The sequence below is a fragment of the Macrosteles quadrilineatus genome, unplaced genomic scaffold, assembly GCF_028750875.1.
Source record: "Macrosteles quadrilineatus isolate MER2022 unplaced genomic scaffold, UCM_ALF_1.0 Scaffold_4__1_contigs__length_99947679, whole genome shotgun sequence".
Classification (NCBI taxonomy): Eukaryota; Metazoa; Arthropoda; class Insecta; order Hemiptera; family Cicadellidae; genus Macrosteles; species Macrosteles quadrilineatus.
Genome location: NW_026542597.1, coordinates 38,261,533 through 38,275,310, shown reverse-complemented (window position 1 = coordinate 38,275,310; position 13,778 = coordinate 38,261,533). Strand labels below are relative to the sequence as shown.

Genomic DNA, 13,778 nt, shown 5'->3' with positions numbered 1-13,778 from the left:
GACTGCATGAATTTGATACGGGTCATAGGCTTTACGTTGTTCTGTTTGACATTTTCCTTGTATAATATATATGCGTTCAAAATCATGCGCGAGAATAGACTAAAAACTACTTTCTTCCAAACTTTAACAGTCCTACGCTCATCCATATATGCATACACCATCATGTCAGAGATATCTATTCCCCCCATATATTTATTGTATTCCAAAATGACATCTGGCTTGTTGACAACTTCTTCCCCTACCTGCCTCCTAACTCTAAGCCTGACTTCACTGGTTGTTGCCTGAGATGCAGTGGAAATCAACAATACCTGTTTTTTTTGAGTTTTTTTATCTCTAAACCCACACAAAAGAAGAAACCCTTTTTTGAAAAATCTCGTAACACCGACACCAAATTTTGATTTTACTGCGTCAGGTAGGCCCTTACGATTGGATCGAATGGTTGCGGTGTAGTATGTTCCAAGCTCATACAATCGAGATGCAAGGGGGATGGAAGCAAAAAAGTTATCTGTAAAGACATGAAACCCTTTATTTAGGTAATTACCTAAGGTGAGAAGTTTTTTTACTACAACAAATCCTTGGCCGAATTCCTTTTGCTCCTGTTTTTCTTCAGATGGGACACGTGCACCTTTATATACAAAAAAACCCAACACATAATTTGTTACGGAGTCACACAACATCCACACCTTCACTCCCCATCTGTGATGTTGTTTTTTAGGTAAGTACTGTTGTAATACTGTATGTGACTTAGTTCCGATGAGAGACTCGTCAACCGAAAGCTGCTCATGTGGAGTATAATAGTGGCGAAATAAGACGTTTGCGTGGTCTACAAGAGGCTGGAACTTTGCACATGGATCAGGTCTTCTTCGGGCAATGACATCATTGTTCACCAGATGGAAAAACCGTAACAACAGTTGAAACCTATCTCTTGTAAACATTTGTGGAAACCACGGTGTAGCCATTCCGGGGATAGTGGACCAGTAGGAGTATATTGTTGGCTTTCTAATTATGCCCATATTGAAAATGCAAGCAATAAAACCTTTGATCTCTGGAACGCAAGTCGGTAACCACTTCTTGGTTCTAGAGTTATCACTGAACTCAGAACGCTCCAAACATTGTGATGCATATTTATTTGTTTCTCTAACTATGCTGTTTAGAAGCAAAGTTGTGAAAAACAAATTGAAATATGAAACTGGGGGGGAATCTGGTGGTGGCATATGCTTTGGTCCTGGAAGTTCATGGTATGTTACTGGACGAAGTGGGAAATCAACATCAGGTCCAATTTCTTCCCAAATGTCTCCATCCGGTGCATTACCTGTAATTGGGTTTTCATGTGCAATAGGGTCTAGCTGTATGGGCGGGTTCACTATTTGGTTAGGTTCATCTAGGCCTACCATGGCAATAGGGTCTGGCTGTATGGGCGGGTTCACAATTAGGTTAGGTTCATCTAGGCCTACCATGGCAATAGGGTCTGGCTGTATGGGCGGGTTCACAATTAGGTTAGGTTCATCTAGGCCTACCGTGGCAATAGGGTCTGGATATGCGGTCGGGTTCAATATTTCGTCAGGTTCATCGACCATCTCCTCCTCAAAAGTGGATTGGACATTCCTAATCGGACTTATAGGAGGAGAATGGTGAGGATTTCGTCTACGTTTGGAAATGATTTGCTCTAACCTGGATGGTTTTCTCTTTTTGGGCGTCGACGACACAAATTCTTGTGTAGGCCCACTGTCGATCGATTCGTCTGCACTGTCGTCCTCAGAAGATGGTATGTAATCCATGTCTTCGTCAGTATCGTCAGCTTCACTTGGCGAATCCGATTCATCATCTGTCGTAGGTACGTCGTCATCCTCCTCTTCAAAATCGGAAATATTCTGTGTCAATTGGTCACTAAAAGACTGGTCAATTGTTAGTGTCCCAGTGTCATTTGAAGAGATATCACTGATCAAGGCACGAAGCCTTTCCTCGTCCCCGGCAAAGTTATCACGATCCATTGTTTCGAAAAAGTTCACCAATGATCCACATTACAACAACTCGTTTTATAAATAGGCCTAACTCGCAAAACTACACAATATCTATACGAATCTAAAAAAAGAGCACAAACTAGAAAACAAAACTTTATACACAAAAAAGTAAATAACTTTGTTTCAAAACAAACAAACAGCGCAAAACGATATGTTATCCGTCGTCAGTCAAAGCGTCACTGCGCACAAAGAAACAAAGAATTGAAATGTAAACAGCTGACCGCTAGCGACAGTAAAAGAGCGAAATGAACCGGCGATCGATAATTTGAAGCTTTTGGAACATACTGACGCATTAACCAGCCAATGCATCCATGGCAACAATGCGTACTATACGAAATACGAATAGTCGCTGTGAGCGACGCTCGCACTTTAGTGTAAAAATACATCGTCGCTGGCAGCGACGCTGTAGCACTAAAAGGGTTAAATTTGTTCCAACTTTTTTCACTTATTTTTACCATCCCCACTTGTATATCAAATTGTAAGTTAATGTTAATAGTTTCTTTATCCAATCTCAAGAGTGTTTTACAATTAGACCACACTAAGTAAATAAAACTGTCTAAAGAACTTCAATTGATTTTAGTCTTGAACTGGGGCAGTGGCAGTCTGCACATTAAACTTCTGTTAGCATTTAAAAGGTTACTATTCCAAAATAAATTTCAATCAGCCAGAAAACCCTTGGCCTTATGCTAGAAAACAAACATTGTCTCATATGTTAAATCCCCATAATAGTACCATATACCGGTACCGGTACTGTGTGTCGCCAAAGCTATCCATAAAGTGTCTGGTTCAATTTACCTTAGCGTCAAAGTGTTTCCTCTATGCTTCATATTAAATACTAGACCTAATTTTAATAGCCTGAGCATTTTCTTTAGGTCTGTCACTTGTATTAAAATAAACTCTGCAACAGTAAATTTTGCCATCTATGCAATTGAAATTTAATGTCACAGATTAATACCGTACATCCAATTATATTTAATTTGTGTTGATCAAAATTGTTGTAAATGTCATTTGAGATTAGTCTGGTACCTATCTGAAGGACTAGTTAAACAACGTTTTTAGGTTTAGGCACTATACTGTACTGTACATGGACTACCCTAATAAGGATAATAAATGTGTAAAATTTAACCAAAGAATATGATTTTAAAAGTTTTAATTACAGATATTAGACGATCTATACAATGGCAGAAGCAACTAGGATGGTTTTTGACTAAAAAGACTCCATAAAGTTATCATTAGGCAGCACAACGATGTATTGTTTATGTCACATGAAGATTGTTAATATTCGTAACAACAAACATTTTAACACAAAGAACAGTTGTATACAACACATTTACTGATCAGTCAAAGAATAACTTCCAGACTGCAGTTCAGTATGTACAAGCGGTGTTCCTTTTGTTAAGAATACGTTTAAAATAAATATGTACGTAAATAGTAAAATCCCAATAGTTTTTGTTACTTTGTTTTCTGTATTAAAACTAGGCTATCTAGATAACTTACTTGACTGCCCCTGGATATTTTATTTAATAAATCTCAAAATAAAAAAGGTAAAAACCTGGGAAGAGGGTCGAAGGATTTGTACATTTTTCGAGTTCTTAAGGTTGTTTAAATGTTGATGGATATATTTAGTTGTTATAGTCACATTTCATAAACTACCGCTTAAGTGGTAAATTAATAAGCAATTGTAAACTCCTTGTTCCCTGTCCCTAATGGCCATAAAAAAATATGGCAGAAACGTAAAAGGAATATAATATGCTAACATAAATCGTGCTTAGGCTTTTAAAATATTTATAAAACGCAAACTGAAATGTTGGTCTCTTATGAAACTCGTACCATTTCAGTCTCTTACTTCAGTAAATCACGTAAAATTGTGTACACAAAATGTTTGTCATACATGAGTGTTGTTACAGAAAGGAGATATCGTTCCTCCGACAATTAAGGTGGGTGACCGCGTCCTGTTGCCGGAATACGGAGGCACGAAGGTCGAACTTGAGGAGTCTCAAGAATACCACTTATTCAGGGAATCCGACATCCTGGCAAAACTAGAATGAACATTACTGTAATTTGTAGATGTTGTTGTTGACTATTTGTAAGCTAGCCGAACTGAATGAATGCATTTCTGTGAATAGTGTGGCTGCCCTTTATTGTTTCAGTTACAATCCATTTAGATAGATTTTTTTGTATATGAAAATAAAAGTGTTAAAAGCAAAAGTGTTTTAATAATCCTGTTTGCTACTCTTGGGATTAATTGTTTTAAAGTTATCTCATTAATTGTGATAGGAAGTGTTATCTGAGATAAGTGACCTCGGTAGTAGTTGTAAGAAAGTTGAATGCAACAGATAAAGTTAGAGTTTATCCAAGGTCATGGGTTGGGATGCACTTCCTGCTTTTTTATGGATGTTTTAAAAGATTTGTTTTATACAATTTTTAACGTTAACTTAAAAAGAGGAGATTTTTGTCAGTCCTGCATCCATGATTTTAAAGCATGTATTGGACGAGGAAAATGTTTCAGTACCGTAGTCAATACCAGTAATAATGAAATTTTTAATAACAAATTTTCCGTAAAATAAGGATTTTGACAATAATGACTCGAAAGATTTTCTTTTCTAAACAAAATGGTACAACTCCCAATGGTGTAAAAATTATGGTTCAAAAGCTATTGCAACTTAAGTGATTTTCCATAAAATAACGGAAAAGTTAGATTTTTTCAACAAACACAGCCCAACTAATTTAGATTATAATTTATTATAATAATATAATACTTTTTGAACTCTAAACAAATGGTTTAACCCCCAATAGCATTTCACTCTTTCAGGCCCCTGAGGAACACATGATGAAAGAATTGATTCACAACTATCTCATCTATCAAGAGTTCAAGGCAGACAGCTCACAAAAACTGCTCTACATTATTACAGTAAACCCTCTCTTAACAAACCAGATCTAGGCCACATAACCTAAAATGACAGAAGGGGTGGGGGAAACAAATCACCCCTCCACAGGATTTTTTTCAGAGGGAGTAGAACAAAAGTATTAAGAAAGAAGCATACCAATAAACAGCAATAAATATTTATTAAAATTATCTCTAGCAACGTAACAACTAATACTGTAGCAGTAGGTATTGCTTGTTTACACAATGATGTGTGGGGCTTCAGGAGCCGTGCGTTGTCGCATGTCACCTGAGCCGGGCCAGGCACGTACTGGGCTTGGTAGGTCGAGCACGCTGCGAGGCAAAGCTTCCACTGAGAGGCTCGGCTCGTTCAGACCATTAGCTTTGAGTCTGCGTTGGGCTGCAATACTGGCACGGAGTGTTTTACGTTTCTGAAACAGTTGTAATCTTGACAAAATGTATTTCAACTTGATTAGATAACCAATCAAGATGAGGACGCTACTAACCCGAGGTTGAGAAAAGCCGAGTGAGATTACAAGAGTTAGATGCTGAGTGAGTGTGTGTGTGTGTGTTACCCAATCACATAAAAAGTACTGAACCGACTGGGCTTAAATTTCACAAAAATTTGAACCTTACTTGTTCCATTAAAAAACTTGTAAGTTTATTAATGGGAAATTATAACTATAGTTGTAATGCCGATAATTGTTTAATCATTTACTATTGTTTTGGTGCAGTGGTAGAACGTTATGGTAGATGTGTAACTACAGATCCGTGTGTGGAACGTATCCAGCAAAGCAAGGGGTGAGCCGGTACAGTACAAAGGTGAACTGTACTGATAAAAGTTAGCGGCAGTGACCAGGATCCGAACCCACGACACTTCAGCCTTGGGCCCGAAGTCCGCAACGCTACCGACTGAGCCACCGACTCACAAACAATACTGTTTGTGAAACATGTATGTTGAAACACAGTTTCAATATAATCCTTATAGAAGCAGTATTTGACACATAAACAAAGGTATAAGATCAGCTGGTGACTTTTGAATGAATGAGTATGGAACACTGATGACTCCGCTCAATTTTGTGGATGCCTCAGCAAACGCCACCTAGTTTAATCATCTACTGATTTAGAAGCAACAATGGAAAAAGAACATAATTTTATCATAAATTAATTATGTTAATTAGTTATGTGTTAAAATTAGTTAATTATGTGTCTTTAGGTAAATACTAGCAGAGTACCCGTCCTTCGTATGGGGTTGGCATAAGTTTAAAATGCTTATTGCAGTTATACTCAAGCTTTGCGTTTGCAATGGGGGAGGAAAAAGTTTGATCAAATTTGCTTCTTTAAATTGACGGTATAGGCTACTAATGGTATTACACATCTACTATAGCCATAATGTTCTACCAACTCACCTAAACAATAAAGAAAAATAAATCATCACAAATTCACAAAAAATCACAAATTATTCATGACATTAAAAACATAAACATAACTGTAAACAATCCTACTTTGACAGTTCCCATTGCGTATCACAGTTTTTTGTTGCTGCTTAGTTCAAATTAGCTGTTTAAATAAATGCCAAAAAAACTAGTGCTGCACCCTGGTGGTAAATCTTATAACTTTTTAATGCTTTTGTATATCATAGAACCAACTTCATTAGTTGAAACAGCTGACTAAATTCTTTAATTCCCTTTAAATATGAATACTCATAAGGTTGATACGGGGAACTGCAGAGCCACTGAGGCGGAGCCCGAAAGGATTTTTGAGATAAGAATATGCCTATATGTTAATCGGGAATGTGAGCTATCATCATGCCAAATTTCAGCCCAATCTGTCCAGTGGTTTATGCGCGATTGAACTTCAAACAAACACACAAACTTTCACATTTATAATATTAGTAAGAAGTAAGATAATTATTAGTGCATTTATACACTCTTCATTATACAAATTATCAATTCTTTGAGACAGTGCGGTAATTGATGATAAAAATATGGTTTTGGTAATTGAGTTCTGGCGTCTAGGTAACCCACCTGATAATTCTCGCAAAGGGTAATAATTTAATAAATGACTCATTTACTGAGTTTCAGCCTCATAGTTAGATCCAGGATCAGCCCCCCCCCTTAATTGTATATTGGTGACTACCTGTTTAAAAATTATTAGTTGATTACCTATCTCTTCATCATTAACTTTGTCTCCCAAGACTGGTAAGGAGAATATTTACAATGAATGATTAACAACCACAGTAAAAAATAAATTTTTTCCAGCTCCAACATTTTTTCCCTTACTGCAACATACAACTCTAGTGATTTTGTACTGATAACTACCGTAATAGCTCCACGCCACTTGTCTGCCGCATGTCTTGCTAGTTCCATGCGTTTCTGCTTGCGAATCTGATGCTTCTTGTATACCATCTCAATGATGATTAGACCGATGCCCCCTACAATCCCTGCCGCCACCAGTATAAACACCCCTGCCATGTTCTTCAGTCCCAACGTGTTGGGCGTTTTCTCGTACTGCTCACATTGCTGCAGGTTTCCCTGTAGAATCCACTTGTTGTCAAGACTTTCCATGAAGCCACCTAAGAACAGGAAGAGTTGGTTCACAAGGTGAAATAAGCCAACAAAAAGTAAAAATAGAATGACTGGTGCAATAAGAAAGAAGATAGTTCTCCTCCTTTGAGATACACCCACAGCTTAAAGTGGGTTTCATACCAACATGTTGGAGCATAATGACATGCAGCCTTTGGTGATTGGAGGGATTCAACTGTTGTCATTCAGAAAAGGAAGAGATCCTGCGAACCCCGATTATGTATATACTTATAGTCATTCAGGATTGGAAGAGATCATGCGAACCCCGATTATGTATATACTTATAGTCATTCAGGATTGGAAGAGATCATGCGAACTCCGATTATGTATATACTTATAGTCATTCAGGATTGGAAGAGATCATGCGAACCCCTATTATGTATATACTTATAGTTGTTCAGGATAGGAAGAGATCATGCGAACCCCTATTATGTATATAGGTACTTATAGTTGTTCAGGATAGGAAGAGATCATGCGAACCCCTATTATGTATATAGGTACTTATAGTTATTCAGGATAGGAAGAGATCATGCGAACCCCTATTATGTATATACTTATAGTTATTCAGGATAGGAAGGAACATTCCTTTTTATGTCCCTTTAAGAATTTTTATAAGTATCGGGAGAAAATAAGAGATAGGTTTTTGTTTTTAATGTGTGTATCAAAGGGATTTGTGAAAAGAATAATCAAGTAATATACAGACTAAACCTCGTCAATGTGAAAATTCTTAAAATTAAACCATTAGGACTCACACTTTCAAAACTTCAAACTCAAAAGACAAAATGGCTTACTTTCCTATTCTCATTCCTGTTCAACCAACAACAATCACATTAGTTCAAATCAGCTGTTTACATAAATGAAAAAAAAACTCAAATAAAATCAGATAAGGTATTAATATGATACCGAATTATTTGAGATCACAAACATACGATCGCAGCTTAATTAGCTTAGTCAATAAAAAATAGAATGACAAAAAGACTGTCTAGCAGACGAAAGTATAATGGGCTACATACTTTCATGGAAATTGAGTATTTCTAGAGTAACAACATCCGCCCATGGTGATCCCTTCTGTAAGCCGATGCCGTATCCAGACCTTCCGAACAGTTCTCCAGCTGTCACTAACTCACAGTCTTGAGCAGCTTCAAAGTCTAGTCGAGAACTGTCCCAGATGAAGGCCATCAGCTTCCTGTCAATGAATAAATAAATATTGAGTAAAAGGTAAATACAACACTATTGATTAGATTAGTGTACCTATCAAATTTTGTGTTACGCCTCACTGGTTAATGGTTTTAAAACCTCAATAGACAAAGCAAAACAACAAAACTTACATTTCAAACAATTTAACACATGACTATATATAATAAAATAAAACAGTCTTTCAGAAATGAAAAAAAAAACAGTCATCAGCAAACGTTAATTTAAAAGAGATATTGAGGTTTTAAAACCGTGATAACCATGTTAGGTATAGAATGACACAAAAAACCTACATCCTTAGCTTTAGTAACTGTAAACTTGTTTTCCTTGTTAGATCACATGAGAGGGAGATTCTAAACTCTATTTGTTGACTTTTGCTTGCATAGATAGTTATTATATTAGTCAAGGTTTTGCTACTATTCGTAACATGGGGAGCGAGCTGGTCTAGTGGTTAGAGCGCAGGACTTCGGTGCCTGAAGTCCCGGGTTCAAATCCCGCAAAATCACCAATGAATATTATCTAAGTGATAATGCCGCAACCCCTAGGTCTGGCCTGAAGTAATGTGAAAAACAATCCCAAGCTCGTGCCTAGCGTCCTAGGACAAAAAAAAAAAAAAAAAAAAAAAAAAAAAAACTATTCGTAACATATCTGATGTTTCAATCCTTGAGGCTAGAGAATCATTTAAACATTTGATTCTTAACAACTTTCAATCAACAATGATTACCATACAGTACAATATTTTGGGTCTCAAGCAAATCCAGGAATAATGTGTTATCAAACCCTGTCTTGACATCACGGATTGCTTCCTCAGCTGTGTTGTAGTTGTTGGCCTCCATTGTTCTGTACATATTGCTGAGCTCTACCTGCCGCCTGAAGTACATGTCCACTGCAGACCCCTTCACTGTGGCGCATGTCAGGTTTTCCATTGTGTTTCTCAGCTGCAAACAAATAGGAAATAGTTATTTGTGCAACTAGTGAGAAAAGTGAGCAATTGACTCACTCGAGAGAAATCCTTACTCACGAGCCGTAGGCGAGTGAGGAATGGTTTCTCGAGTGAGGCAATTGTACTTTGAACTCGAGTTGCACATTATACTTTTCCTACAGTTACCATAAAACAAATAAATTGGTGAAGAAACATAACCTATGTTTACACAGAAGTGAACTTTTAATATAACATTTAACGTGAAGTGACAAACACAACAGTACAACAGCTGACCAGCTGATTTACAGCCAGTGCTGCCAACGTATTTCGCGCGCATACGACGTTGCCTGCATGTTACTATTTCGTGCCTTCACGTTGCAAATCTGGAGTGAGACAAAGTAATCAGAGATGAGCGAAAAAAGCTGATGAGCGAATTGGCCACTTTGCTTTCTCAAATCAGTGAGAGAACATGTACATTGTTAGGTAACTGTAGGAAAAAAACATAGTCTATGTAATTTGTAAATTTCCCATCAAACTATGATTCCATTCTACAGACCATCAGTACTGACCAATGGCCATTAAGTAATAACCTTGTGGAAGATATATGGGCCCATGTGTGACCAAGGAGAGTGGAGGAGGAAAACAATAGGGAAATTAGAGCTGTATAACAGTGCAAATATTGTGAGTAAGATAAAGTGTAGAAGATGGACACGTGATGATGAAGGAAGAAACGTCTCAACTGAAAGTACCGTAGTCAGTAGTAGAAATAACCCCGAAGGAAGGCGACCTCGTGGGAGAACGAAACAGAGATGGTGGGACCAGGTCAAGTCAGATATGCAGAGAGTTGCAGCCACTGAACAGGATACAGAGGACCGGTCGAATTGGAGAGGATTTGGTGCGGCTAAATATCACCTACGATATACATGGCCCTGGGACTACACCAGTAAGTAAATTTATTTTTTATCACGACCTCTCTCATCTCCATTATACAATTGTCCTTAGATAGCAAGACCTATAGTTTACCAAGCTGTGCACAAATCTACTGTGCAATCATGATATTGCAACCGCATATGCAAGTACAGTTTGGTACACAGTGGTTCTTGGTCCACTAAAGTAGTTCCTGCAATTCATTGCAGTTATCTTACTACCTAAAATAATTAATGTGGCTTAACAATTTATAAATGAGTAGCCTTAAGACTAAAAATATTTAAAAAGTTTATGCCCGCTCGCAACTTCAAAGGCTTATACTTATCTTCATATATGTATATGTATCATATATGTTTATCTGTATACATTCATTCATAGATTACAGTGAAAATTACTTAAACCCTCAAAAATTTGTAAAACTGTAAGTAGTTTTGTTAGAGAAATGTTAAAACAAACACATAGTGGAGTAGCAAGATGTACATAGGGTCAAATAATGTATACAGGAACTTAATAAAAGGTTCAGGAAAAGCTATAAATAAAAAAAATGTTTAAAAAGTATGTAATCGATTCATCTAATAGCTACTCTGGTAACTTAAATCTTTATTTGTTGATGCTGGCAATCCAGAGAATAATCTCTGTGTTATTTGTATATACCCGAGCGTCGTTGATCCCTGTAAGTTTGGTCTTCGGCCGCTCTAACACGAGGAAAGCAGCCAGGTTGGCAGTGTAAGAGGCTACGATGATCATAGCAAAGCCTGCCCAGACCATACCCAACACTCGAGCTGAGAAACTGCGGGGTACGCCTGCAATCAAAAAAGGTGTATACAGAACATTTCCTATTAGAAGTCTTGGTTTTAATCTATGAAAAAATAATAAGAGATTGCTTTGGTTACACCATTTTGTGATCTTCTTAAAAATTGTTACAACACAAATGGTATCTTCTTGTTGAGTAAAAACTATTTCAATAAATGTAGTCAGCTACATGGCATAGAATGAGAGTGTAAAGTTTAACTATAAAACCGTATACAATAAAAACACCATCCATTGTTGGATATGTATATTTAAAAAAAAAATGTCAGTAGCAAGATGTACATAGGGTCAAATAATGTATACAGGAACTAAATAAAAGGTACAAGAAAAGTTAAATAAAAAAGAGATTTTATACCAATTTCTGAATTCTATAACAGGTGGCAAACCCATAGAATTGGTATTTATAAAAGTACTGTGTATTCAAATAATTTACAATCCTGCAATTTGGCACCGAGTTTGAAAAGTTAGGTAGGTAACGCCAACAAAGGTTACATCTTACTAATATTATAAATCTGAAAGTTTGTGAGTTTGTGTGTATGTTTGTGTGTTGCTCAATCACGCATAAACTACTGGACGGATTGGGCTGAAATTTGGCATGATGATAGCTCACATTCCCTATTAACATTTAGGCATATTCTTATCTCAAAAATCCTTTCGGGCTCCGCCCCAATGGGTCTGTAGTTCCCCATGTTAACCTTATGAGTATTCATATTTAAAGGGAATTAAAGAATTTAGTCAGCTGTTTCAACTTTACAAGTTGGTTCTATAATATGCAATAGCATTAAAAAGTTATAAGGTTTCCCAACAGGGTGCAGCAGTATTATTATTTTGTTTGTGCATATATGACAACAGCTAATTTGAACTAAGCAGCAACAAAAAGCTGTGATACACAATGAGAACTGTCAAAGTAGGATTGTTTACAGTTAGGTTTGAGTTTTTAATTTAATGAATAATTTGTGATATTGTACGAATGTTTGATAATTTATTTTTTTATATTGTTTAGGTGCAATATTAGAACATTATGGCAATGGTAGATGTGTTATACTATATCATACCGTAAATTTATGAACCAAATTTTATCAAACTGTGTCCTCCCCCATTGCAAACGCAAAGCTTGAGTATAACTGCAATAAGCACTTTATACTTATATGCCAACCCCGTACGAAGGACGGGTGCTCTGCTAGTTTTAAATAACCCTTGGATCGAGTAGCTGAAGTTAAACAAGTTCTATTCAATCAAGTATGTAAGTAACTAAAGTTAATTAAGAATTGAAAATTAAGGACATGGAAACATTATGGTACTGACACACATTTAATTCTTGAAGAACAATGATCAAATGGCCTTGGTTTAAATTCTCTTGATCATAGACCATTATCTGATTGTAACTATTACTTTTAAGGTTTTAGGATTGGAAACAATACATTCTGATTAGTATGGAAGGTTTTTGTAAATTGCTTACCCTCCCCGATTCCACTGTTCAACAGGACACCCCAAGCAAACCAGATGGCACTGGAAAGGTTAAGAGCGTCTTCCTCTGTACTGTCCGTGTTGGCAAGCCTGTATCTGCCGAAGGGTGAGAAGCGATCGAGGAGGTAGAGTACCAAAGCGACAACATGCACCGAGACCATAACTAGGATCCAAAGAGTGTTGCTGAACGGCTGCAGAAATGACACCAAGGTGGATGATCGTGATGGCTGTATTGAAAAAAACAAAAGATATTATTTTTTTCATGTGTCGTTTATATCACTATCAAGTTATCTATAATAAATACAATTTATATCCTGAATTTTCAAAAGTTCATAAAAATAGTTAGATTTTAATCATAACTTTTAATCATAATTTAACATCTTGTGTTACATACATTCCCTCGTGTTAAATAAATCTGATCAACGGTAATATTTAAATTCCAATGCAATGTATAAGTTTGCTGTTAAGTGAAATCCAAAATAAATTTAAAAGAGGTTCACCTTCTTCTCGAGAATGGTGATGCCCTGGTACTTGAAAGGTTTGCTGAACTCTATAAACTCAGCTCGCTCAGGGTTGATGGTCAAAGGAGCGACAATCATATCAGCTCTCTCGGCCACCAGCTCACCAATCAGTCCAGTCCACTCCTTCTTTCCTCCTGTAACGGTTGAAATCTTCACACATTTTTGCAAAGAATAAAATGTATGAGTGTGTCACACCTTGAACCTCTCTGACGTCTTACAATACAGAGGTTGTCAATCATTGAGTACAATCATTGACTTTTTGTACAATCTTTGAATATTGATAGAACTACACGTTCTTATCCCCATTTTTATAAGTTGTCACCAGTTTTTTTTTTTTTTTTTTATCAAAACAGACGTAGATGAATTGAGGCACTGACAGATTTCGCTGAAGTTACTGAGTTAGTTGAGTACTGTTTTATCGTATACTCAATGGTTTTATGTAGAATA

General features: G+C 36.7%; 2 protein-coding genes across 3 annotated transcripts in view; one reads left to right on the top strand and one right to left on the bottom strand.

Annotated features, from left to right (window-relative positions):
* LOC128991385 (10 kDa heat shock protein, mitochondrial) overlaps window positions 1-4,229 on the top strand; it is a 34,225-nt gene extending 29,996 nt beyond the window's left edge. For both annotated transcript variants that reach the window (XM_054414191.1, XM_054414192.1), the window contains exon 3: window positions 3,929-4,229. In XM_054414191.1, coding sequence (XP_054270166.1) covers window positions 3,929-4,069 — 141 coding nt within the window. In that variant the 3' untranslated portion in view covers window positions 4,070-4,229. The remainder of the gene's footprint in view (window positions 1-3,928) is intronic.
* An 847-nt stretch (window positions 4,230-5,076) lies between these two features.
* The window catches only part of LOC128992200 (glutamate [NMDA] receptor subunit 1), a 28,593-nt gene continuing 19,891 nt past the window's right edge, over window positions 5,077-13,778 (bottom strand). Inside the window, exons 12-18 of the mRNA XM_054415666.1 lie at window positions 13,311-13,465; window positions 12,803-13,037; window positions 11,188-11,336; window positions 9,465-9,622; window positions 8,504-8,676; window positions 7,227-7,480; window positions 5,077-5,336 (exon numbers count right to left, since the gene is read on the bottom strand). Of these exons, the coding sequence (XP_054271641.1) occupies window positions 5,145-5,336; window positions 7,227-7,480; window positions 8,504-8,676; window positions 9,465-9,622; window positions 11,188-11,336; window positions 12,803-13,037; window positions 13,311-13,465 (1,316 nt within the window). The 3' untranslated portion in view covers window positions 5,077-5,144. The remainder of the gene's footprint in view (window positions 5,337-7,226; window positions 7,481-8,503; window positions 8,677-9,464; window positions 9,623-11,187; window positions 11,337-12,802; window positions 13,038-13,310; window positions 13,466-13,778) is intronic.